The sequence below is a fragment of the Doryrhamphus excisus genome, linkage group LG2 (genome assembly GCF_037039965.1).
Source record: "Doryrhamphus excisus strain RoL-2023G ecotype Guam linkage group LG2, RoL_Dexc_Guam_v1.1, whole genome shotgun sequence".
Taxonomy (NCBI): domain Eukaryota; kingdom Metazoa; phylum Chordata; class Actinopteri; order Syngnathiformes; family Syngnathidae; genus Doryrhamphus; species Doryrhamphus excisus.
Genome location: NC_136358.1, coordinates 6,984,208 through 7,009,429, shown reverse-complemented (window position 1 = coordinate 7,009,429; position 25,222 = coordinate 6,984,208). Strand labels below are relative to the sequence as shown.

The 25,222-nt window shown below is 42.1% G+C and overlaps 1 protein-coding gene across 10 annotated transcripts in view; it reads right to left on the bottom strand.

Moving 5' to 3' along the window:
- slc24a2a (solute carrier family 24 member 2a) overlaps positions 1-22,379 on the bottom strand; it is a 31,767-nt gene extending 9,388 nt beyond the window's left edge. Inside the window, exons 1-6 of one of the 10 annotated variants that reach the window (XM_058067106.2) lie at positions 22,170-22,379; positions 19,465-20,506; positions 8,981-9,029; positions 8,358-8,466; positions 3,770-3,784; positions 1,060-1,110 (exon numbers count right to left, since the gene is read on the bottom strand). In XM_058067106.2, coding sequence (XP_057923089.2) covers positions 1,060-1,110; positions 3,770-3,784; positions 8,358-8,466; positions 8,981-9,029; positions 19,465-20,333 — 1,093 coding nt within the window. In that variant the 5' untranslated portion in view covers positions 20,334-20,506; positions 22,170-22,379. Of the gene's footprint in view, positions 1-1,059; positions 1,111-3,769; positions 3,785-8,357; positions 8,467-8,980; positions 9,030-19,463; positions 20,510-21,986; positions 22,147-22,169 lie in introns of those variants that run through there. The other 9 variants (XM_058067107.2, XM_058067104.2, XM_058067105.2 and 6 more) reach the window with 9 other exon arrangements.
- Between the last annotated feature and the right edge of the window lie 2,843 nt (positions 22,380-25,222).

Here is a 25,222-nt window from a genome sequence, read left to right as displayed (position 1 = left end):
ACCCGGAGAAAACCCACGCATGCACGGGGAGAACATGCAAACTCCACACAGAGATTGCAGAGGGTGGAATTGAACTTGGGTCTCCTAGATGTGTGGCCTGCTCGCTAACCACTCGACCACCGTGCCGCCTAATTACATTATTACCGTATCAAAATAAGTCTGCTTTAAAGACAACCATATGTGAGAAAACACATGAGCTAATGTGCTAGTATGCTAACAGGGTGGATTGTCTTCTCTTGAATCACTCTTTTTTTTTTTTACTTTTACTTCTTGGTATCTAAACTACATCATTAAGCCATGTCGTATCAACTAAACATATGAATGATTATAATAAAAGGTGAAGATTTCAGCTATTGCGAAGCCTTGCTAGCATTAACTTACTTGAAAAACAGCAAAATCAATATAGTATCTACTAAGTAGGCTTTTTACTATTTTAATACTTAAGAAGCTATTCTTGTGCATGTTTAGATATGCTAATGATTTAAAATGTGGAACATTGACACTTTTATCAAAGAAACGTGAGAAAAAGGCTTCCTAAGACGGCACCTGTTAGAGTTGTACAATTTGACAACAGAGACGAGTTATATGCTTTTTTTTTCATGTTAAGAATAGCTTGCGGCACCTCATTGTCCCCCGTCAACTCTGCCTCTTATGAAACCATCGATTGGATGAGTCACTCCACATTGCCCAATTCGGCAACGTAGGCCGCATCTTACATGTGTGTGCGCGCAAGTACTGGAGTGCTGAGGCATGAATGATGGCTTTCCTAGTGATGAAACCCAAAAATAAGAAATAAGAATACTCTAGAATGTATATGTGTAGTTGTACATGCCTCTCTTTTAATATTAGATTAAACATGATAGTACAGAAGCATTACATGCACACACACACATACACCAATATATGGGAGCAACATATGAGATACTCAACAAGAAAATAGAAACTACAAGCAAACAAAAAAACAAAACCCTGACGAAATAGTGGCAACATGGCTGGTGATGAACATGGAGTAACAAAAGGACGCCACCAAATAATCAAGTGAAAAGGTTTGGGGCTTACCTTCCTCAGTCATTGAGTGATAATATTTTAGTTTCCCATAAGTCCCCAGCTCTACAACATCACAGCAAAAGACAAGGGTAAGGGCAACAAACACACAGAGAAAAGGAAAAGAGTGAACAAGACAGCACACAACTAAACACTCAAAGGACCTACAAAGTCATCCCCTGCATGAGCACAAAGTAGCAACAAAATCGGGTTTGATTAGAAAAAAAAAAAAAAAACGGCTCAGCATGCAACCAAAACAATAAAAACAAAGATGAGTCCTCCTCTCCTCTGCATGCAAGCTTAATGAGTCGGCATTTTATCTAAACAGTGCGAGACCCCGGCGACAATTCATCTCAACTCAGCACGTCTGCATGCAAAGTCACGGAAGCCACTGTAAAGCACTATGAGGATGGATAAAGTCAAAATATTACGAGAACAAAGTCATACAATTAAAAACAGATTTTTAAAAGTCATTCTATTGCGGGAAACAAACAAACAAAATAAACTACTTTATTAAGACCCTAAACAGGGACATTCATTTGTCTTGGTGTATAAAAATGTGTAATTTTGGAACAATTGGGTTGGAGAAACATGTATAATATAAATAATATAATATATACATTATATAATATAATATATAATATAATATAAAGTCAAAATATTATGGGAATAAAGAGAGATGATGACAACAACGTCCATATGTCCACTGTCACAAGCCTGGGTGACCACATCATTAGGATGATGGTTTGTCTGCCAAATTCGAGACTTGGCAGCCCTCAAACTACAACCTAATGATACAAAAACATCGGGGGAGCTGGTCCACAAGTACCTCACTCCCGTATGATTAGGTCGATTGGGGCCCGGCCTTCCTCCACTGAGGCTGGGCTCAGGGGCAATTAGGCTGCAATCACTGCACTGAGAGAGAGGCAGAGGGGAGGGTTTGTTGTTCTTGTTGTTTACCAAGGGGACTCTTGTCCTTGTGGTATGCCCTCTAAACCTCTGCTGGGCCATTTAGCCTGAGTGCATGCAGGCATGCTCTGTCTGTCTAGCTTGTGGCCGAGTGGGAGAATCAGTCGCAGGCAAAAAAAAAAAAAAGCTTTTAGCATCGATTCTTACAACCGCCTGGCGAAAGCCTGCTCATTGGGAGTGAAATAGTGTGATTTACTCTGTGTGTGTGTGTGTGTGTGTGTGTGATGGCTGGTCACATTTACATGAGATGCCGCGGCGGCCATTAACTCGCAAAAATAGTCAGGGTTTCTGCGCTTTTTTTAAATCACCTTTGACACCAGAGTTAAAGTTGTTGAAGGAGTCAACTCAGTGTCCATTAGAGAAGATCCCAAAATATAGCATACCACTGTCAATCTCTACTTAGCCTACATTTTTCTGTTTAGTTGTGCAAATGTGTCTTTTTTCTATCCTTACTTATTTTCATAATAGCGACATAAAGGTGACATGTTGAGGACACAAAAAATAGATCCAGATCCGCCAACATGTCTGCATTTCGCTGCTCGGGTATGCATTTTCTTCTATTTCCCCCGTTCAGTCTCTGCACATAGCATGACCTCCAAAAAAATGCCTGTGGTGCAGCAGCATCGCGAACCATAAAGGCTGTGATTAGTCGGCTTGTAGCACATTACGTGTGTCATGCAAGTTTACGATGCTTCCAGAAAGGGTTCAGCCCATATCCATCCGATCTACAATCGCAATAAAAATGACCCTGTCAACACATCGATTAGTTACAACAGCAATAACACTCCCATTCTCTCTTTAATTACCATTGTTCGCTGCTGGCATGGGAGTCTAACATGCTGTGTCAATATGAACAACTAATAACAAAGTTTGGTCTTTATGAATAATAAAGAAATGACTTATTACGGTGACCTCCTACATCAAGCATATGAAAAGGCTACAGCAGGCAAGTATAACAACACTGATCATGTGACTTCAGGGTTAGGTTGAAGAAGCTTGTTTACATTACAAATCCATAAAAGTATGCCTATTCACATGGTCCAAAAGATTTCAAGAATTAAGAGTTACCGTTGGCCACTAGCGTCTTGATTGGTAGGTTAGATACTGTCCTACATTATTATAGAAATAACCAGTTTACAAGAATCCCATCTTGTGCTTCATTTGTGACATTTTAGGCGCATGTGCTTGGAACTAAAGGACAATTAAGGCATGTTTGCAAATAAAGACTCATGCAGGGTTAGAAAGACAATGCATGCAGATTAAACAAGCATGCAAGCATAGTGTGGTGGGGAAAGGCGGCGTTTCTTTCGTCTTTAATCCCTTTTCTAGCTTATTGATTATAAATCCTGAGGAAGGTCACCCATCTGCCCAGGACAATAGTTCATGAACTCAGCACAGGACTCCATAGAAGCCTCTAGACTAGCCATGTTTTCTGACTACGTAGCAGTTTCAATAAGAGGAGGAGAGAGAGGATTTGGGCTCAATGAGGAAAACAATGCAGTGATGATCACACAGGAAGTCCAAGAGGAGGGAGGGGGGCACGACATCCACAGAGGAGGATGAGTTATATGTACAGGTATATACAAAACGCAAGGGAAAAACATCTGCAAGGATAGACAGAGTTGACATACAGCAGCACTCGGGAAGGTAAACATCATAGGAGCAAAGAGTTGCTTCTTGGTTGTTGAAACGATGGAAGAGAAGGAAAGGGGAGGTGGGGGGTGGGAGTGGGGGTACAGAAATTAGATCAACTCACCAGAGTCAGCAAATTCTGAGGGGAGGGGGTGGGGGGGATTGAAAAAAGGGATGGGGAAGACAGAAACAGAGACAAGATAAATCCACAATTTACCACAGATACTGTATCCTAAGAGGTCGCCTCAAGGTCAAATCACAGCATATGTATATAAACACATTCTGGAATCGACACACCCTGCATGTAAAACTTTCAAAAAACACTAAGCAGGGCTGCAACACATATTGCATAAACAGCGTTTCCGTTGCCTCCGCTTGTTGACAAAGCAGTTCAGTGAGCCATAGATATAATATACTTTGAAAAAATCGGACACAACAGGTATGTTTGACTGGCAGTCAGAGACTGCAAGATACAAGATGAATCAACAGCGGCCACTCTATAAAGCATACAATTTAAAATACATACAATAAATCTTTTGACTTTTTGGTTGTGTGTATCCATCTGCATCAGTGCTTGTGTTTTCACTCTCTGATCCCATTTGGGTCGAGAAAAGGTAGACGGGACAGCTGATGGTAGAGCATCTACTGGTAATAAAGATCCAGTCCCAAACTTTCCTTTATCTGAGGCACATTATCAAAATAACTGTTCTCGAAATGTGTCGACAATAATACCAAAGAATCTGACATGGCGGATGGTTTCTTTTAGAAATATGAACAGACTTCCTCTTTCTTATCTTTCAAAATAAACAACAAATGCACCACAATGTGAAAACAATGTATTCTGTGCGTAATCCATGGAGGGCATGTTTCTTCCTCCTTCTCCAGTCTGGTTTGATTTTCAATGGTGAAAAATGTAAAAAAGGTTAAATGTCAACATTCAAGCACACATCTAACACAGGAAGTATGCCTTTAAATGTCATTTTGCACGACAAAAATAACTGTCATAAGCACTTTGTCCCATTGTTCAACTCTTTTAAAGAAGTGCCATGAAAGTGTATTAGAAATCTAAATGCGACAACATGAAGTGCTTTCAGACAAACCCTACTTGGAATACGACATTTTGTACGTATGTATGCAGCTTTCATGCTAATGAGCCCTGTTGGTCTTTGAAAAATTGCATCCCCAAGAACCGTTTTTGTTCATAACATAAAATTAAAGTGTCCTTTAACATGACTAACTTTGCTTAAATGTTATATATTGTTTGTAATTTTGGACAACCAACAGTAATGCATTGGTTTAGTATATGTTGCATCAAAATTGTCGCCATGCCAAAATGTTGTGCTGCAGCTGGATGTTCACAGTATCTGAGTGATACTCTAACTTTGCTTTCTTTTCCAAAAGATGGTTTATGACAACAATAGACAAAGCAACTGCAGATGGACAGTGACAGATGGACACCCACCTCGGGTTCTGTCCTTTGCAGTGATCATTTCACTGATGACCGCTTCAAAGGAACACCTTTACAAGAAGCATATTTGGCTTGAAAGTATGGTATGAACAAATTTTGGAAAAGGATGTTTTGTATTTCAGTACAGTGGAAAAATCTACTAAAAACGACCACTGCGTCAAAGTTGGCACAAGAGAATAAGTCATGTCTTGTTTATATAATGTCTTCCTCACACCATTATACAATAGCAAAGTATTATATAATTTAAAACAATAATTGAATGATTAGCAACTCTAAAATAATTTGACAGACAGTTGGCGTGCTTTCTGTTAAGATGTGTAGCAAAGCCTATGTTTAAAAAACAACAGTTTGAGCACTTTTTTCTCAATAAATAAATAAACAGTCTGGGGGCACATATTACTGTTTGAACACCATTAAAGAGACAATTCTGGACCACATTGTTAAAAAGTAAAATAATGTGACTTCTCCCAGTGCAGGCAGGTAATAAAAACAATAAAAACTGAAAAATGTAAGCCACTACATTTGTGATGCTTGACATATAGCATCACAAGTCCAACCACACATACTAAGATTGGCTCCTAGGGGCCTCAGGTGTGTCACCTTCACTAATATGTTCTTTCCCAGAGGTTTCCATGGAGCCTAGCCATCCTGATTGTTGATCTGCATCACCTGGGAGGACGCTCCTAGGAAATAAAAGGGATTCCACCTCTGTTGGCGTGCTCTTTCTCCTCTCCATTGACTCTAGTTTGATTGTTAATGTGGTTCTTTAATTTATTTACTTTTTTTTTTGGTAAAATAAATCATTTAAAAAAGGTATTTCGTTGGTGTTCTCGGCCCTCCCTGCCACAACCCATGAGCCAGGTTGTGATACAACACACACACAAGTCCATAGCGTGAAAGTGAACCACTTGAAAAGTAACCTCAGACATTCCCCCCCTTGGCTACAAAAGCCCAGACAACTTATTTTGAGAAGAATCCATAAAATATGGATGGATTGAAGCCTTCCAGCTGCTACACTTAAAGTCTGAGAGCATGCTGGGATGATGCTGCACCTGCTCCGCTTCTGCTGCGCCATAAAAATGCTCCCATCAGCAAACATCCCATCTTGATGGACTACTCAAACATGTGATGTTCTCAAATCCAACATCAGGGAAGCTGATAAATATGACACACAATCACAATTAACAGTCTTCATTTGTTCAGTTTCACTGTGCAATTCATTAGCACTCATTAGAAGCAAATATCCCCATCTCAGGAGTACATGCAACAGACAGAATGATCAATTATGCTTAGGGATGCAGTCTACAAGTCGCTAATGGCCGCTTAAAAGTGTATTACGGCCATCAAAGCTGACTCATTCCAGGCCGGGCTTTCAAGGACTGTTAGAAAAAAGCCTGCTCAGGACTCAGTGGACTCCCCCCTCTGGTGTGATCACAAACATGGACTTTTTAATCCATACTGTTACATACTGTTTTGTCGCAAAGCAAATTAGTGTAACTGCAGAATGAAAATGGCCGCATTTTGGACACCTTTAATCTAGACACAGTTTTACACTCACTGGTTTTCCAGCAGTCTCTGAAGGCATGTTGCCATTCCTTTTCCTCAGCTTGATGGATATAACTCCATTATACAGGATAAGATCACAAATTAACATATTCATCCGCCATGCTGAGCCCTGACGTTCCCACTTTACACTTCCTTTAGCTGAGCTAATAGGGCTTCATTTAGGATTAAAAAGGAGAGTGGTTCCGAAATCTCTCCCACTCAGATATTACAAAATACAACAAAAGACATTATAGTCACGTTTGGTTAGTCTATTTGCTGAAGAAATACGATGATAAATGATGAAAAATTATGATCAAAGTTACTATTAGAGAGTTTGCAACGCTTCAGGCTTAATTTTTTTATTTTTTTGTCCTTAGTGAAGCGGTGGGTGTAAAATACTGTGTTTTGGAATTTTCTCCATCATCCGGAATCCTTATATGAGACAAGAACACATGTCTCTTTTTTCTGTACGTTCTACAAATTGAAAAATTGTTAGAACAAGGCAGCTTATAATACAATTCAATGGGATTCAACAATTCCACCTATAAAACCAGCCTTCTGTTACCACCCCTCTAAAAACTCTCAATGTTTCATAATTTTATATACATGATGTGACCGTGTAGTAACAGGCACATTCATGACAACATGTAATACTGTATTACAGTATTTTGCTCATTTCAAGCATTGCCGGAACTACCTGGACACTTTGATTTCACAGAGCCCATAGCAACAAACGATACTTCCATCAACAATAGCCGTATAGTTCACTAATCATGGCAGACTTTGTGAGAGCCCAGGGTTACTTTTTACGTTTGCTCCCCACAGGCAGAGAATAATGTTGCTGAGTGCTAAGCAGATTCAGTTAGAGTGAAACACTAAGCCATAGTGTTATCATGTAGCACTAGCGCTCCACATTTCATTGGCACAATAAAACAGTCACTCACAATGTCCAGGATACCAACTGATGGCTGTATCATCCAGCACACTTGCGATCCCAATTGAGCTGGTACCAACAAGCATCTGGTTGAGTGTTCCCAGCAATGTCGTCGGGTCTAAGGTTACAGGATCTAAGGATGTCTAGTTGGTAGCATGAATATCGAAGTTCACCAACTTTTAAACATTATTTCCAATCAACTTCTACTGATTTATAATCTACAGTAGCATTTACGTTTTAAAACTCAAAGGTGATGCAGCAGCTCCAGTAGTTTGTTACCTCTCTGTAGTGGCCTGAGGCTTTGTGAGTGAGGCGCTGTGTCACTATGCCAGAAAAGTAGTTCTTTTAAACGTTTTTTTTAGAAGGCTTTATAGGCAAAATAGATTATTCCTATTACATGCATTGTTAGCTGCCCCTCTTTAGAACATACAAAAACATGTGTTCATGTTTCACATAAGGATTGTAGATGATTGTCTTTTTAACCTCATGGCATAAATGGCATGCAAATCATCCAAACGTCAGTAGGGTTCTTTCTCACTGGAGTCAGTTTCATCAACAGGGTTCGAGGGACCATATACTGACTTTACCTTTGACCTGTGCTGCTTGACTCTTGGCCTGCCATTTCATGAGTCAAAACAAAAACAATTCTTGCTCCAGTACAGCGCAACAAACCTGCTAAATTAAACAAAGGCTGACAGAAATTGTAAAATCAATTGAGGTTTAAAAAAAACAAAAAAAACAAATCAAATTAAATATCAAACCCACCTTCACTTAATGGGTCCAAGGTGTGGATCATGAGCTGGAAAATGCTGTTCCTCATCAAACTGTTGTGCAAGGAGGCCGAGCTACCCCCCCTCTGAAGCCGAGGCCTGGCCTGCGAGAGGAGAGAAGGTGTTAATCATAATTCTTGTCACTCTGATGCAGATCCATCACACATAGATCTGCTGCAAGCACCACAGTAAGTCATTTCTAGCCAGAAAGTCATCATGCAAGTTGATGCCACGAAGGCATGATAGTGCAGCTTCTGGTTTGGAATGTGATCCAATAATCCGCTTTTACATAAAACCCAAAAGCGGAACCTGAAGGTAACTTTGATGAAATAACACATCTACTTGTAAGAGCTGTATTCAGAGAGGTGTTTGAGTTCTTTCATGGATGCTCCATTGCAGGCTGGTTTGGAGCCTTCCTGCCCTCAGGCTGGTCTTGTCCTCATCTATGTTGATTTTCAAAATAATTTTTTTTTAAATTTTCTTTTTACATTCTTCTACAACACTGGATGAAGATAACACAGAATCGCAATAAGGGTGAGAGACATTTTTATAACAGCGACACAACAAAAAAACGCAGACCAGGAAACGAGAGAGTGTCAAATCAGACAGGACACCTACCGACAACTTGCCGTCATCCTCGGGCGCCCCGGGACTCGCCTTCTCATCCAACACACAGAAAGAGCAGGTTAAAAAAAAAGAAAAGGAAGGGAAGGGGGGGACGAGAGAGAGAGAACAAGACAAAGATGTGAAGCATGCCGCACACGACCAGACACTCAAGATGAAGACGATAGAAGGAGATGTTACAGCACAATAGATGATGATGAGGGGATGATTCCTTCGAATTAGATGACATGAGATCTCAAAATCGGGTGGAAAAATAGCATATCAATTGGAGGATGCCCTTTTGAGTTACGTTGTGGTGGTCTACTTTCTACTTACAATTGCTAAAATTATAATTATAATTATTATTAATTATTCAAACATCACTTATATACCCGGATAGGTCTGTCTACTGCATGTTGTGGGTGGAGCCATGTCCCTGCTGTCTGAGAGCGGGTGGAGTTTCTTGCACCAGGAAGCAAAATTTGAAACACTATTTATAAACTGCTAATTATTTATCTGTATCGTACAGACGAAATTCAAAATTGAAACCAGCGAAACGCAACAAAATGGAGAGCAGTGAAGAGTCAAATGACAAATTCATACATATCGGCAGGTCTGCTCTAATATTCAGTGTCCTCGCTGCATCTCCCACCCCCCCTTGACAGTTCACCACGCCCCGCCCCACTATTTGAGATGCACTGCAATAGCGGAAACAGCCCACGGTTATAGTGTTGACCACTTCATTGGAAACAATGCCAAGAGTAACAAGCATGAGTTTCACACCAACAGCTGAATAGTAACATTTTACAGTGCACACAGAGGTATATAGAGCGTCATACTACACGTCATACTTCAAATGCAGCAATTTTTTGACTATAGCAGTTAAATTAATAGAGACATTAATTAGTGAAATCACTGGTTTAATTCTTGCCACAAAACTATTCTCCAAAAGTACCATAAAGTTGAGTGTACTTTGGCAAGAGTGGAATGCTGACAGTTTTCATGTAGAACTTTTTTTTTGGAATGAGTGGACATGTGACTCAGGCATACCCCCACCCCCCCCAAAAAAATCGCATCCCCTGCCATGGTTCCCAGCAGGCGCCCTGGCACGTCTATTTTCAACAACAACAACAGTGATGAACACAAGCCCATAAAAAAAAGTAAAATGTGTGCATGTGTGAAATGTCTCCGAAGTGCTTCGACATTTGTTGGGACTGCGGAGGCTTTGTTTGCCAACCCACGCATTTGTTTTTGTGAAGGCACTTCTTGGTGTGCCTGGTGAAAAGATGCCCACATTTGTAAGCTAATAAGCAAGGCCGTCCTTCTGCATTGCTTTGCAATTAGGTTACATTTACAGTGTTTTGTAGGCTGCATTCACATTTCCTGTCATAGTAGTTAATAGTCAAGCGGTATGAACTCACATTAATTGTTTTTAACGTGTCTTTCTAGTGGTGCTCAGTGCCAAAAATCCAATCAATTAATTGAATACAAACTGCAACAACATTTCCAATGCCACTGTGGGAAGTTGTGTACAGTTCCTTCCTCCAAAATGACAGAACAATAAACCTTATTAAGTTCATCATAACATCTTAACAAGGAAATTAGAACACTATGGTATTAGCAGTGTGGTTTTGAAGTGGGTAAAAAGCTACTTAACAAACAGGAAGCAATATGTGAGGCTAAGAGACCACACATCTGCATCTTGCGGTGTACCTCAAAGGGTTGGCGTCTGCAAAGTTAAAAAAAAAAACTAAAGCCAGCAGTATTTGCAGATGACACTGCAACATTCAGTTCAGGGGAGAATACACAGGATAGCTAATAAAAAACAATTACAAAGGAAATAAAGTGTTAGACAAAAAATAGACAGCAAAGACGTTGACAAGAGGGTCATAAGAGATGATAAAATTAGCTGGCAATGTCACAGCATAAAGTGCCAATAAACACTTCAATACTGAATAAAACAGAACATAAAACAGCAAACCAAAATCACTTCATGCTCTCTATGCCCCCCCCCCCCTTGCTGGGGGAACCCTTGTTCTAAAACATACCGTCTCGCTGTTTTGACTTAGCAGCTACAGTACATATCTCACGGCCCCCGAATTTAAGCAATCGGCACAAGAAAAAAGCCAAACGACGACAACTAATCCTGAAGATTTCCGAGGCTAATTCCTAGCACACTCAAGGTTTAATTATTCCATTCCGTTTGCCCTCACCCTCCTCCGTGGCAGCTTGGACGAGTACAGGTGCCAGATCGAGATTACGCGGTGGGTCGCTCGTTAAGCCGGCGTTAAATATTATGACTAATAATCACATAGAGGGATTAGTGTGTTTGTGCGCCTCCGCTAATACCATAGTCGCTCTGCCTTCCACTTCTTACGTAATGTCACATCAGGATGGTTCTTGGAAGCGGCTCAGCTGGTGGTAGATGAGAAGGGTTGAATGGATGGGGTTGGGGGATGAGGGATGAATATCCCTCTGCAGCCATGTGCACATAAACACCGCGCTACTGGGAAAAGTGTAGACACACTTCCACTTCGGCATCGCAAATTGACAACAGATTAAATGGGAATTTTCCAATGGGATCAAAAACTGAAAGGAAGTGTAGGTGTCATATTTGTTGCAAAAGGGAGATGTTTTTATGGTTGCAAATGACACTTTCTTGAACATCGACTGGCATATGTTACATGTTTACAGGGCGCAGACTGAGCAAATAGAAGAAGTTAGCACCCCCCATGCAGTACCTAACCGAGGCAGACAGCACCTTCGAAGTGCTCGGAACCAACATTCCCTTTAAGCTGAGCGTGTGCACAATCAATAGCACACTGACCTTGCAGAGCACATGTTTTGTTCACGTTGCACTCTCATAATATTAGCGGGAACCTTCACCCACTCGATTACAGGCTTCAACCAGCAGTTAGAGCGGCATCTGTCATGCTAGTTCACTGCCCCTAACAACATCAGTTTATGCACAGTGAGGGGGAACTACCACTGTAGCTACAGAACCTAATATCCAATGTCCAAAGTAAAACTAACTTGTCATGTCTGCACGGTTGGTGGTGGGTTTTCTTCTTCAGCTTTGACGTGCATGTTGGTGTGTGGCATTACGCACGAGACACGGCAACTGGATCGGTCCGGTCCCATCTTCAAAAATAAAGTGGCTCAGCATCCGACATTTCATTAAAATCTAATTGTGCAAAATGTTTGTTTTTTTGACACGTAAATACTACAGGTCATGTTTGCATTGTTGTCCTGTTTTCAATTTGGATGCCTTGATTGTAAATATAAAGGCAAATAAAATATGGATAATTCAGATATCCATCGATTTCTATACCGCTTATAACAAAATCATGCTAAAAATCATGCTATTTTCTCAAATATGGAGTAGGTGGTGGATTTTATACATTCCTGTCATCAATTAGCAAGGTATTTCTTGTTTATTTTTTCTTGTGTGCGGAGGAAAGGAATACACTCCAGAGGCATGTACATGAAAAATATGACACTTGACTTTCTTCCCTGGACTTTTTGATTACCAAAACAATTTAAGTTACTCTGTTGACAGATTTTCACAGCCTAAGTTCTAGGCTGTGGCTGTGGCTCAATCACAGCATTTGTCAATTTGACTCAATGGGGACCAAAAGCATTATTTTCCGGTATAAAATAATAAAATAACTTATTTAATATATCTGCTGATGGATGAGGTATCAAATAAAAGTTCAAGTCATGCTTTATCAGACAGACTGAAACATTTGTTCCATGAAGTTTACCCAATGCATTCTAGTGAAGCCTAAGATCCAGGTGGGACTGTTTGGTTTGGGCATCACTGGCTCCTTTTTTAAAATTGATACATTTTTCGACATTCTAGCACACGTCTAACAGAGAAATATGTCTTTCAATGCTATTTTTCACAGCGGAAATAACAAGATGAACGTGTTTTGGTGTTATGAGCACTTTAAGTAGGACTTGGGAGCTCACATGCGCCCCCTACAGCTGCAAAGTGGAACTGAAGACAGAATAATGAAGAAAAATGCACCTAAAAGTCGCACAGAAGTTTGCATGCGGTGACCTCTACTTTTCAAAGAGTGGTTTAATTATTAACAAAGATTACTGTATTTTTATACTTATATCTTTTTACCTACCTACCATATCTTTTTTGTCTGTGTGTTCTTTTTCTTTGCGTTCGTGCCACTTCTTTATTTTAGTATATAATGATGTGGGTCACTGCGGCAATGACAAAGATGCCTCCTTGTTACACATACGCATAATAAGATCACATTTTAGGGTAAAAATAAACGTTTTTGATGAAGTGGTCAAGCTCGCTATCCAAGCAGCATGCAAACTCTATGACTATTAGTTGTGTGCCTTGTTAAAGCAACTTGTGATAATGTTCCAGCAGGCAGCCTGTTTGTCGGAGCGTGGCAGAACACCCTCCGAGATTTGTCCATCTTACATTCATATATCGTGGTAGGGGCTTGCAGGCGGCGGCCCTTTTCTCCGCAACCCTTCCATTTTGCCCGGAGAGGATAATAATGGTCTTTAAAGGGAAAGTGGGGGCGGTGGGGTAGTGTAAAATGTGCACAAGTCAAGAAGCCACCCACTTGCTAATTAGTAACTCCTTCATTTTTTCTTAACAGGCAGAACTAATTACACAAGCTGCCACCATTGCTGATTTCCCACAAGGCAGTGCTCGCCAGCAAAAATCGCTTCCTCTTTCTTCCACCCGCACACTCGTTCGTGCCTGCCGACCAATCAGGGGTCGGTTTCCAGCTCAGATACACGAGAGGACAGAATACAGGTTGCTTCCAAACTAGTGATTTTCTGAAGAGGGATGAGCGTAATAATCGATAGATTAGAGTGCAATACTTGGCTGCAACCAGCAGAGGCACTGTTGATTCAGTAAACAGAAAAAAAGTTAATACTGAACCCTTTAGACAGATTTCTTAAAAACTATTTCCTTTCTGCAGAAGTATGGGTATAAAAATAGGTCAATTAACTGATTGCTAAGTATACAATAGAAGAAAAATGGAGTACACATCACAAACTTATTGAACACAACTGTATAAATATAAATATAAATATAAACAAAACAACAGCTGTAAATCCATCCATGCATTTTCTATACCGCTTATCCTCAATTGGGTCGTATTGCTGAAATAAAGTGAAGTAAATTCCAGATTATAAACTACTACTTTTAAACCCGGTGTCTTACATTCAGGTGTGCTTAATAGTCTGGAAATTACTGTCAATTTGCAGGAATTTTAAGAAAAGTACAGTGAAAATATTTGATTGGACAAAGAGACTTAACTGAGTCATACAACACTGCGGGTGCATTTTGAATTATTGTCCTCCAGACAGACCATATACAGTAGATGGTTTGTAACAGGTATTTTCTTACTTGCAATCCCTACTCTCTGTCGAACATTTGCAGCATTTCTACAAATGCTGGCTTTTCAAATATATTAATGAGCATTTCTGTATGTGCACACAGTTTTCCAGTGTTCTGTTTATATTTACTTTATTAACCAAACGTCTCAGTGAGTGGTGACTATTGGGACAAAGGCTCTGCACCTTCATGTGTTGTTTTTTCCCCCCATGAGAGGTGGTTGTGTTTTCGGTGTTTTTTTGCCACCACTTCCGAATAAATACGGCATACTGGCTCGCCCATGTTAGTTGGCTCACTTTGCACATTTCAATTTAAGGTTGAAATATTCCCACACCGGAGCTTTAGTGTTTTTGGCTTGTTTTTGCAAGCATCTTTTTCCCTTGTAACTTCTACGACGTTACCTTGCATGCATTTTTTTTAACATTTAAACTTTTTAAATGTAACTGTCAATGTAATTGTAATTGTCTTTTTTTACCCTGTGGGCCGTGTTATCTAGAATGATTGACAATGATTGGGCACACTTGCCAACGGAAATGATAACATTTACATGTAGCATTTTTTTGTTGTGGGGGGGGGGCTTCTCGCCACAAGGCTGCAGGAGTCTTTGGTGTCATTTCAATCACCGGCAAGACAAAAGATCCCGTTGTCCTTCACATGCGTTTTCATGGTGCAGCAGTCTTTCAGAAATAGCTCATGATCGATATGGCTTTCGGTTTCTCGGGAGGCTTTCCCCCCACTATCTATTTCATATAAAAATAAATATATATCGTTTCAAGTTTTCAAGAATGCAGATATTGTTGACATTTATGGAATTAAAAGGAGAAATCAGTGACATTCGCAATTAAAAAAGCCGTCTGTGGTGCTCAATGATGTATTTTGAATTTCTTAGAATAAAAAAAATCACATTATTCATCTAGACGGCACGGCACGGCACAATGGCCACACATATGAAGATAATTTGTTTTTCAATGGGACAACAATGTGCTAATCCACTGGACGTGACACAATAAGCACCTGGGATTCAAATGAGAGCGCCACTTGTTTGTTATTAGCAACCAATGCGGCTACAAACAACAATGAGAGGCCTAACACAAGGCAAAAAAAAACACATTAATGGCTATAATCCAGATATGCTGAACAGATAATTAAACTTCATTGTCAAACTTATAGATTGTCATTTATTAAATCGCTTAAATCGCAACTTTGTGACACCGACTATTGAAGTCATCATAAATTTTATCACTTAAAACGACATACACCAACATGCCACCGCAGGTATTATATTTCATGTTACACCTGAACGCAGACAGGAAGCAGAAGCAGTCTGCCTCGTAATCGATCTTCGAGGCGCATCCTGACATGGAAAGATGTCGCCTGGCTATTTATAGCTTGCTAATGCGGCGGGAAGAGGTTGTATACCTTCCATCTCTGCAGAAGCAACAGCTGCCTCCATGCACCGCGACAACATGGTGGAATGCTGTTTTGTTTTGTTTTTTTAACCTTAATTTCTAGGAATTTCTTTTTGTTCGTATTTGAATATCAAAGCAGTCATGACAACCTCCCTACTCTGACTACTACATTGTGGATTGTTATGGAGCAGGATGGAAGCATTTCCCTAAAACTTTGGTGAGCAAATGACCTTTTTGCTGAAAAAACAAATATAGCTACTGGTTTTGTAGCACTGATACTAACACACAAGAGGTGTCCAGGCTGTAGGTCAGAGGTAGGGAACCTATGGCTCGGGAGCCAGGTAGGGCTCTTTTGATGACTGTATCTGGCTCTCAAGCATTTCTTACCACAATAAAAATGAATTTTTGCTAACATTTTAAAGTAAACCATCACAGAAATGACATTCAAAATCAACAACTTTCTTATGCATTTTAATTTGTCCATCTATATTCTGCTGCAATACGGCCAACCATATCTATCTTTCCTGATGATATTTTCCAGGTCAAACACCGAAACTTGATTATTACTGGGTAATGCTGTAGTCTACCTCGGTCATTGAGATGTCAAAAAAACATGTAAATGTAAACTTTCCTCCTTTAGTCAAATAGCTAAAGCTGCAGAACCAAGCCTTCTGACGAAGATGGCCAAAAGAATGAAATACGTCTACGGAGTACGGTGCAAAACTATACAGCAGCAGAAGTTGTATTAATGGCAAGTATTTGATTTATTATTAGACACTGCGCTGCTCACGAAAGTGTGCTGGCCACACCCCATTGGCGTGGGGTAGTGTGCCTGGTCTACGTAATTAGAGCCCATTATATCTATAATAAAATGCACACATTTTATTGCATTCAATGTTTAAAAAAATGTATATGGCTCTCACAGATACACATTTTAAAATATCTGGCCTTCATGGCTCTCTTCGCCAAAAAGGTTCCCGACCCCTGCTGTAGGTGATGTGGGGTCATCATAGCAACAACATCAAAATACTAAAAACCACTACCTGTCCCACACTATCAAACCACTAGTACACTCATGTCCATCTGTTGCTTAGCGTTAGGTATCGTGTGACCTCAATTGCCCCATCCCCCGCCCCTTCCGCTGACCCGGATTGTTCATTAGTCAAACCTTTGCCTGGTGGTCCCGATTGAGTCACCACTCGACGATAAGAGGCTTAACGGAATGTGCGACAGTTTACCACAGCGCCGGTGATCATAATAATGTAGTATTGTTTTTTTGGTTTTGCTTATGACTATAAATCTTGAAATAATTATCACTTCTTGCTTCATTCCACGGTCAAAAAGCCCCTGCAGTGAGATTAACCCCTTGACCAAGCGCTCATTAAATAAACAAAGGTATTAAAGGCAGCAGTCGGGATGAACAAATAGGTAAATACATCCTTCCAACATCTGTGCAAGTGGAATCACACGCTGTGCCCCCCTGGATTACCACATGGCGCGCTACTACATTCACTTTTAGAATTCTAGTACTTTGCCTTAATTTTTACAATGATATAATAATATGGAATCTGAATTTTTGTTATGCACTCCTAGTAAAAAAATATTTTTTATCCATCCATTCATCTACTTCTTATCCAAGGTCAGGTCTCAAGGGCAGCAGCCTAAACAGGCAGGCCCAGACTTCACTTTCCCTTGCCACTTTGTTCAGCTCCTCCCGGCAGATCCGGAGGCGTTCGCAGGCCAGTTGGGAGACATAGTCTCTCCAACATGTCCTGTTTTTCCCTCAGGCCTAAAGTGCCATGAACACCTCCCCAGGGAGGCGCTATTCTGATACAAGAGCTCTGTTTGCTTCAATATTATTGCTATTTTATATGAGGCTATAATAAACTCCACTCCACAGGGAAGTATAACATATGAATGTACTGTATACGTATGTCTCAAAGGGCAACTTGAGGTAAGTATTAGGTCAGAAAAACAGACAGGTTGTAGATTAGCCATACTGTATGCAGTAACCTAATGCATCAGATCTGATGCATTAGATTTCTCTCTCTGGATTTATTCATCTATTTGCTAATTTCCTGTTCATGGCTGGTTACTCTCCGCTGTGATGCGGTTGCACACAGACTTCTGGTTGCATCCAAATCGAGCACCGAAAGCCAAGAGGAATACCCAGGAGAAGGCGCCAAGGTTCCGTGATCCTCCACATGCTGGGCATGGTCTACATGGTCATCACCTTAGCCATTGTGTGTGACAACTTATTTGTCCCAGCATCGCTAGATACGGCTCAGTCAATTACATTACACTGCAAACACAAACATGGAACAAGGATCGGAAATCTCTGCAGTTTGGATTACAAATTTCCGATCTGTGAATTAGAAACAATCCCATCACGACTTCCGACGAATGCTTTAATAATGAAATCAATACATGTGGCTTAAAGTCGCCAGTTTTATTGTTCAGGTGTAGCCCTTCCATTCAATGCATTCAATACTTTAATACATAATACAGTCACAGGAGGCCATTTTAATCAAGTGTTCAGTTCAAGGGCAATGACCTGTTGATCCTACAAAGCAATACTTGACACCTGTGAGTCATATCCAGGGCACCTTGAGACACTCTGCATTTCCAATGCATCATGGGAATGCCATCTTCCTATCTATGTCAGAAATTGCGCTACGGCTGAACTGCCAATTAAAAAGTGGAAATAACGCACGCACGCACGCGTCCCTAAAGTGTCAGGACTTGATGATTATGGTCCAATTATAAGTGACTTGATTAACCCTGAAGACGACTAAACCACAATAAAACGCTACAATGCCAGCATCCAAAGTTGTTTTTCAAGCTCCTACCCAGCATCCTTTGCATTTCAAGGTCACCAAGCTTCTCTGGCACTCTGCCGCCCACACCGCCTTCCTTCCTCCCTTGTCAATCACACAAAGTAAAAGTACCGCAAGCTCTCGGAAGAAATATAATAGATGAAGCTTTATGGCACAACTTTGTCCACATTTCATTGCCCCCAGTGTCGTTTCTTAGAATGTCTTGTTCCTCATTTTTGTCTTCTCAAGTCAACCGGTTCGTTTTGGCTTAGTTTTATGGATGCCCTTCCTGCCCATGTTATTAAAGCAGGCACGACGGACTCCACCTATAGATGTGAAGATTATGCTTGTTATTTAGCAGACGTGGAATCTGCATTATTGCATTATTAAACATGGCAGACTCCCTGTGCAGTTCAGAAGGTGCAGGTTGTTAAATTTGTGAGGCTTTACAACACAGTGGAATCTTAGCATTTAGCATCTTAGCATTTTGGAATCTTAGCCTTAGAGTGCAGGTTGGTATTTAGAGGACGAGGCTTTACCGTGCAACATTCTCCACATTTCATTTCTTTCCATGCTGTGTTGAGCGAGCTAACATTTAGCAGCAGAGTTGTTTGGTGTTAAGTGGCTTCACCTCATCAAGCCAGTTGTGGTTATCTCAACCTCAACCTTTGAAAATGGCTCAAGAGATTGTCAAAAGGGATTTGGTTCTTGGGCTGGGACACAATTTGTAGAGCTTAATCCAGAATTCCACATCTGACCCAGGTTTATTAATCCCAAATTGTTTTGAGGCATCCGAGATGGTGTGTTTTTGGAATGACAAAACTAAATGACATGTACGTGCACCTTCTCATAGTTGGAATCCACACTTGAAGATGTTAAAGAAACAAACTCACCTTGGGCTGCACCTCCACCTCCACCACTTGGTTCTTGTTCATGCAGCTCTTGACGAAGCCCTCCACCTTGCTGTTGAACTTCATGAAGATGACATAGGCGGCGTATCCCGAGAGCAGCGTGATACTTTCCCACATAGAGATGAAGTTATCCAGGAAGAAGACTATGAGCAGGATGAGGTCCAGGATGTAGAAGGAGACGTCACGGAACAGCGGCCACCATGTCAGGTTCAGGATCTCCTTGGAAAAGATGGCGCACATGCCGATGACAAAGAGGATGTTGAAGACAGCCGAGCCCACGATGGTGCCGATGCCCACGTTGCTGTGCGAGATGAAGACCCCGATGATGGAGGTGAAGAGCTCTGGGGCGGAGCCACCTGCTGCCATGAAGGTGGCGCCGGCCACGTCGTCCGAGATGGTCAGCTTCTCTGTGATGACGGTGAGCGCCGGAACAAAGAACTCGTCGCACACAATGGCTAAGGCGATGAACATGTAGATCATGCCGAACATGTGGAGGATCACGGCTCCTTGGCGCCTCTCCTCCAGGGTAAAAAGGTCCGGCGGGTACTCCCCTTGGCTTTCGTTGCTCGATTTGGATGCGACCGACCTGTTGCCTGACGTGTTGGCCTCCTGCTGCTGCTGACTGGAGAGCAGAGTCCTTCGGGGCACCGACTGGCGGACACTCTCCAGGGGGACCAGGGACTCACCCATTGAGGACCAAGTCAAGGCACAGATGGAGACGGCACTTATGGCCAGTAGGCTCACCACAAACCCGAAGATGCGCATGGGCCTCAGCTTCCTCCGCAGACAACGGTGACCCCAACGCTTGCAGGAAGCTGCCGTTGCTACGGTGTGCTCGCACGGTGGACCCATGTCGGCTCCGGTTCTGTCTGGAGCGTTCCTCACTCTTGCTTGGCTTTGGTAGGATGAGCAGGGGAGAGTGGGTGGGGCAGCTTTTACCGGAGATGGTGCGTCATGTTGGCTTCAAAAAGACTGGTGGTGCTTTCCTGGATCTGGCTTGCCAAATGTTGACTTCATATTAGCCTCTGCTGGGGAAGAATGAAGACTTAATTTACTTTAGCACAGGTATGGGTTTAGGTGTACGATGGCTTGTCGATGTGCCTTTGAATCGCAATAACAGGGGTGGGAAAATTATGGCCTGGGAGCCACATCCGGCCCGCCAGTTGCTTTTCATCTTTAACATACAAAAGTGGTGTTTTAAGTGCAGCCATTCAGACAATGACCTCACTCATGCTGCCGAACACAAGTCAACAAATATGTGACACACAACTTACAAAGAAAAAAACCTGTAAATTTCAATTTTGTTACTTGATGTGATCTGATCTGGCCCCCCAGTGGCCCACGAGTCCAAAGTTTGCCCACCCCTGCACTATAGGATACGTTAATATTGATAGGGATATAAACTGACTCCTATTCTACGTCTAGTTCTGACATGTCTGCATTCAGAAATAAGAACCACTGTTGTTTCAATACACATAAAAGACATTATGGCTTCGATGTTCGAGTATTTATAGCATTTAGAGCATTTATAGCATTTTAAGGATGTAATGGCTTGTCATTGTACCCTTTTTAGAGTCCCTAGTGGGTACATTAATGTAGATTATACCAAAAAGGGACATTACTCATATTGTAACTCTATTCCTGGCAGTGCATGCATGCAGCAAAGATTGCAAATTTTGCATATTATACGGCCTTAGTGGACCCCGACATAGATGTACTCCCAACATAAATCACTTTTCTCATATGCACCAAAATGCAGTCATACTGTAAATAAATAATAAGGCTGACTTTGGCCATTTTCTACACTTGGTTAGTATTCACTGCTCAATTCTTTAATTTTGTACAGTTTATCTATTCAAGACAATTCATTTTGGAAACAATTGAGGTTTCATTTACCTTATTGTGCTGCTGGGACAAATAAAGTCTTAAATAGACAGAAGGGCTTGTGCTAATAATACAAAAATATATTTTGGCTTTGTTCTTTGAGTATTTATAGCACTCAGTGCATCATTTTAGGGGTACAATGGCTTAGCACTGTACGCTTTGAGTCTCAAACGGGTATATAAATATAGATAATACCTGAAGGGACATAAATTGACTCCTTCTCACCTCTATTTCTGACAGTACATGCATGTATGATGGCACATTTTGGCCATTTTATGGTCATAGCTGCAGTCCAGTGTAATAAAGCAGTGTGCATGTCTGTTCAACACAAATAATCAACACAGAATAAGGTAAACTTGCAGGTAATTCTGAGTGACATGCACCAAAATTCAGTTAAAAATAACAAAAGGCCGTCGGATACATCGAAACAGCGATGACGCTGCTGACTTTTACCGAAAAGCCCATCAACGGTGCCGGTAACTCTGCCCTTCACGGATGCATTCGCCCTCTCTGCACTATTCCCATAAAAAAAAAAAAAATCAACACCGACCCAAAGTCGAGCCTGCACGCCGAGGTGCATGACGCGCGGCACGGCTGCGGACAAGCGAGGTTTCGCCTTACCTTCCCGGACAGAGGCGACGGACATGCAGCAGCAGCAAGGTTGCCAAATCGCAATCCGGTGCCCTCTTGCTCTCATAGAGCACAAAAATGTCACTGGTCTCGCCTCCAACGACGGACAGAGGAGGAGCTTTTGGGTAGAGGAGGAGGAGGAGGAGGGGATAGAAAAAAAAATGATGCGCTCACCTCCTCGCTTCTCTTCCAGACAGCAGCCTCACCCCGCATCAGATGACTGCAAACATTTGAAAAAAAAAAATAACAGGGATTGGTCTGATTTATTATGAATATAGTCAGGTAAAGCAGTACATTCTCCTCCCCTGCCAGGTTCAAGCTCCTGCACGCATGATGGGGGGCTTTTGGTGATGTTACATGTCACCGTGGTTACACAGCAATGACAGCTCTCCCACTGATGTCTCCACTGTTTCTTCTTCTATTTTATTCCCCCTCCCTCTAATTCCTGCATCCTGCACAAACAGGTGGCTGCGCCTCAGGCCTGGAGGCTGATTGATATGCGAAGCTTAAGGTCTTTTCAAGGTTATATGGGAGGGGGTGGCAGCTAAGTGTGCAGCATCCTCCGATTTCTGACTCCATCAGGCATCCACTTGTGCGCTGTAGGATTAAAGTTACTATGCAATAGTAGTCCTTTTCTGACCCTAAAAAAAAGGTACAATCTACATACTGTCTCACATTTTAATGACAAAAATGTTACAAACTGGCGTGGTTAGTTTTTGAACCCTAAGATGCTGAAATATTGTAGCCCACAAAATAGTGAACAAAAGATGTAGTACAAAAAGATCTGAAGAGTAAAAAGGCATACAAAATTAGACACAAGAGTTTAAACATAAACACAGGATTAGGCCACAAAAAAAGAGTACAAAAAGCACTGCCAGTAAAAAATATAACAGGGAAAAAACTACACCACAGGTGAGTAAAAACCAAATAGGGAATTAATATTAACTGAAGGCCAAAACAAGACATTGCTGGACAAAGTCAAGCAAGAATAACACTAACAGAGGCACAGAGCAGAAAGCTAAGCAGGCAGGGATGCACAAAGTTGAGGCGAGGAACGAGGAACAATCTGGCACTGAACAAGTGCTTCGACCAGGTGAGTAATTGGCTGCAGGTGTGCACCAACGGCTCCGCCTCTGCAGGACAACGTGCACTGCAACACATGGCAGACAGGCAGCAGCAGGGCAATAACACCCCCACCCCCCACCACCACCACCCTTATAAGACACCCCCTGGTGGCATACCTGGTTCATAGAGATGGAGAGAATAAAATTCAAGAGAAATTGGTCAAGGATACAGGAGTGGGGCACACAGGTGGACTCCCCAGGGCCGTATCCCTCCCAGTCGACCCGATACTGCACCCCCCCCAACCCCTCCTTCTAAACTAAAGTCTAATATGATCTTCATCGTGTAATCTGGCAGGCCATCGATCATGTGTGGCGGAGGCGGAGCTTCAACTAGCGGACACAGTAGGCTTGTGGAGATAGGTTTCTCGGGGAGACATGATGGAAGACTGGGTGAACCTTGAGTCATGGTGGCAGCTTGAGATGGACAGAGGAGGGGAAGATGATGGAGTCGATGACAAAGGTCTTACAAATGTAAGTGCCAGCTCCTTACAGGTACCTGGTAAGTGTAAGTTTTGTGACGATCCTGTGACGATCTTCCAACTGACTGGCCGTTGAACTGAGGGTGGTACCCTGACGCCTTGCAGATCGACGTCCCCACCCAGGAGGCTTACTTAGGTCCCCTGTCCGAGACCAAGTTTACAGGGATGGCATGAAGACAAAAGATGTGCCTCATCAATAGTTGGGCTGTTTCCATGGATGACGGAAATTTTGGCCGGGCGGTGAAGTTTGGCCAACCTTGAGAATCAGTCGATGACATGGAGGATGACTGTTTTGCCACGAGAAGGTGGGAGACGAGTGACAAGGTCCAAAGCAATGTGTGACCTCTCGACAGGAGGGAATGGGCAATGGGAGGACCTGTTCTTGGCACAGACAGAACAGACCGCCACAAACACCTTGCTGTCCTGTCTGATGCCATAGAAGGCCACCAAAACCTCTTAGCCACTACAAAGTGGGTGCGCCAACTTACATTAGCATCTCCACTGAAGAACCTCCAGTCTCCGCCAGCATTAATAGCTGCCGGACATCCCTGCAGTAACTCCACTCCAACTGCCGCTGCAAAGACCCAAAGGCATCAGGCTTGACATTACGTGAACAAGGTCTGTAGACCAGAAAGCTAACAAACACAAGGGTAAAAAAAAGAGGCACAGGGTGCAGGTAAGGAACAATCTGCACAGAACAAGTTCCATCAACTAGCATATGAAGGCCAGGTGTGCAATGGTGGCTCCACCGCCACCTCCCGGACAACATGCACTGCAATAAAGGGCGAAAAGGCGGCAACAGAGCAATCACACAGAAGATGACAAATCAGATAATGATGGAGCTTTGAGAGCATTCAAAATTAATCAATGAACCCATGATTGGATTCTCATAATAAACAAAAAGCAAAAAAATCTCATAAATCATGTGTTTGCATGTTACACCACTATTTTTGTCCTTACCCCTGCTGGAAAGGTCCAATTGTGCACCATTGGGTGACAATGAAGTCACATTGAGGCCTTTGTGGCCTGCTATTTAAAGCTATGCCAATGGCCATGCATGCTCTATAGGCCTAACATTGCTCCTTGGCAGAGCCTCTCCCCCTCTGGAAACCCTTGGCATTAGGGCCAAACACTGTGACTTGGATTCGCAGTGCGGGTGTGTGTGTGTGTATGAGACACTAATGGCCTGCTGCTGTATAATAAATCATGATTCACTGACCTCATTGATTGACCCTCTCCCTGCTCCTCCCGACTGGCCTCCTGTTATCTAACAGAGAGCGCGCGGGGTGATTGCATTAAAGAGCGTTACCTGGCACCCCATCAATGTTTTGTCACCTTTGCAGTTATTAGCATGAATTTAAAAAGGTCCCATATTTAAAGGGACAACTGGCTCAAGATGGTTCACATGTTACCGTAAGCACACTATTAAAAAGTCAATTTTGCATAATAGGGCACATTGGAACTGCATTCCTTCAATAAAAAGTTTGCAGATGTAATCGTCCAAAGCCCAGAGGAGCCTCAGAGGACTGTTGTGATTCACTTCGGTGCTCAAGCCGCGGGGCCTCCCTCATCAACTATCCTCTTGATTCAACTGACTGGTGAGCGGACACATAAGTCAATGAGA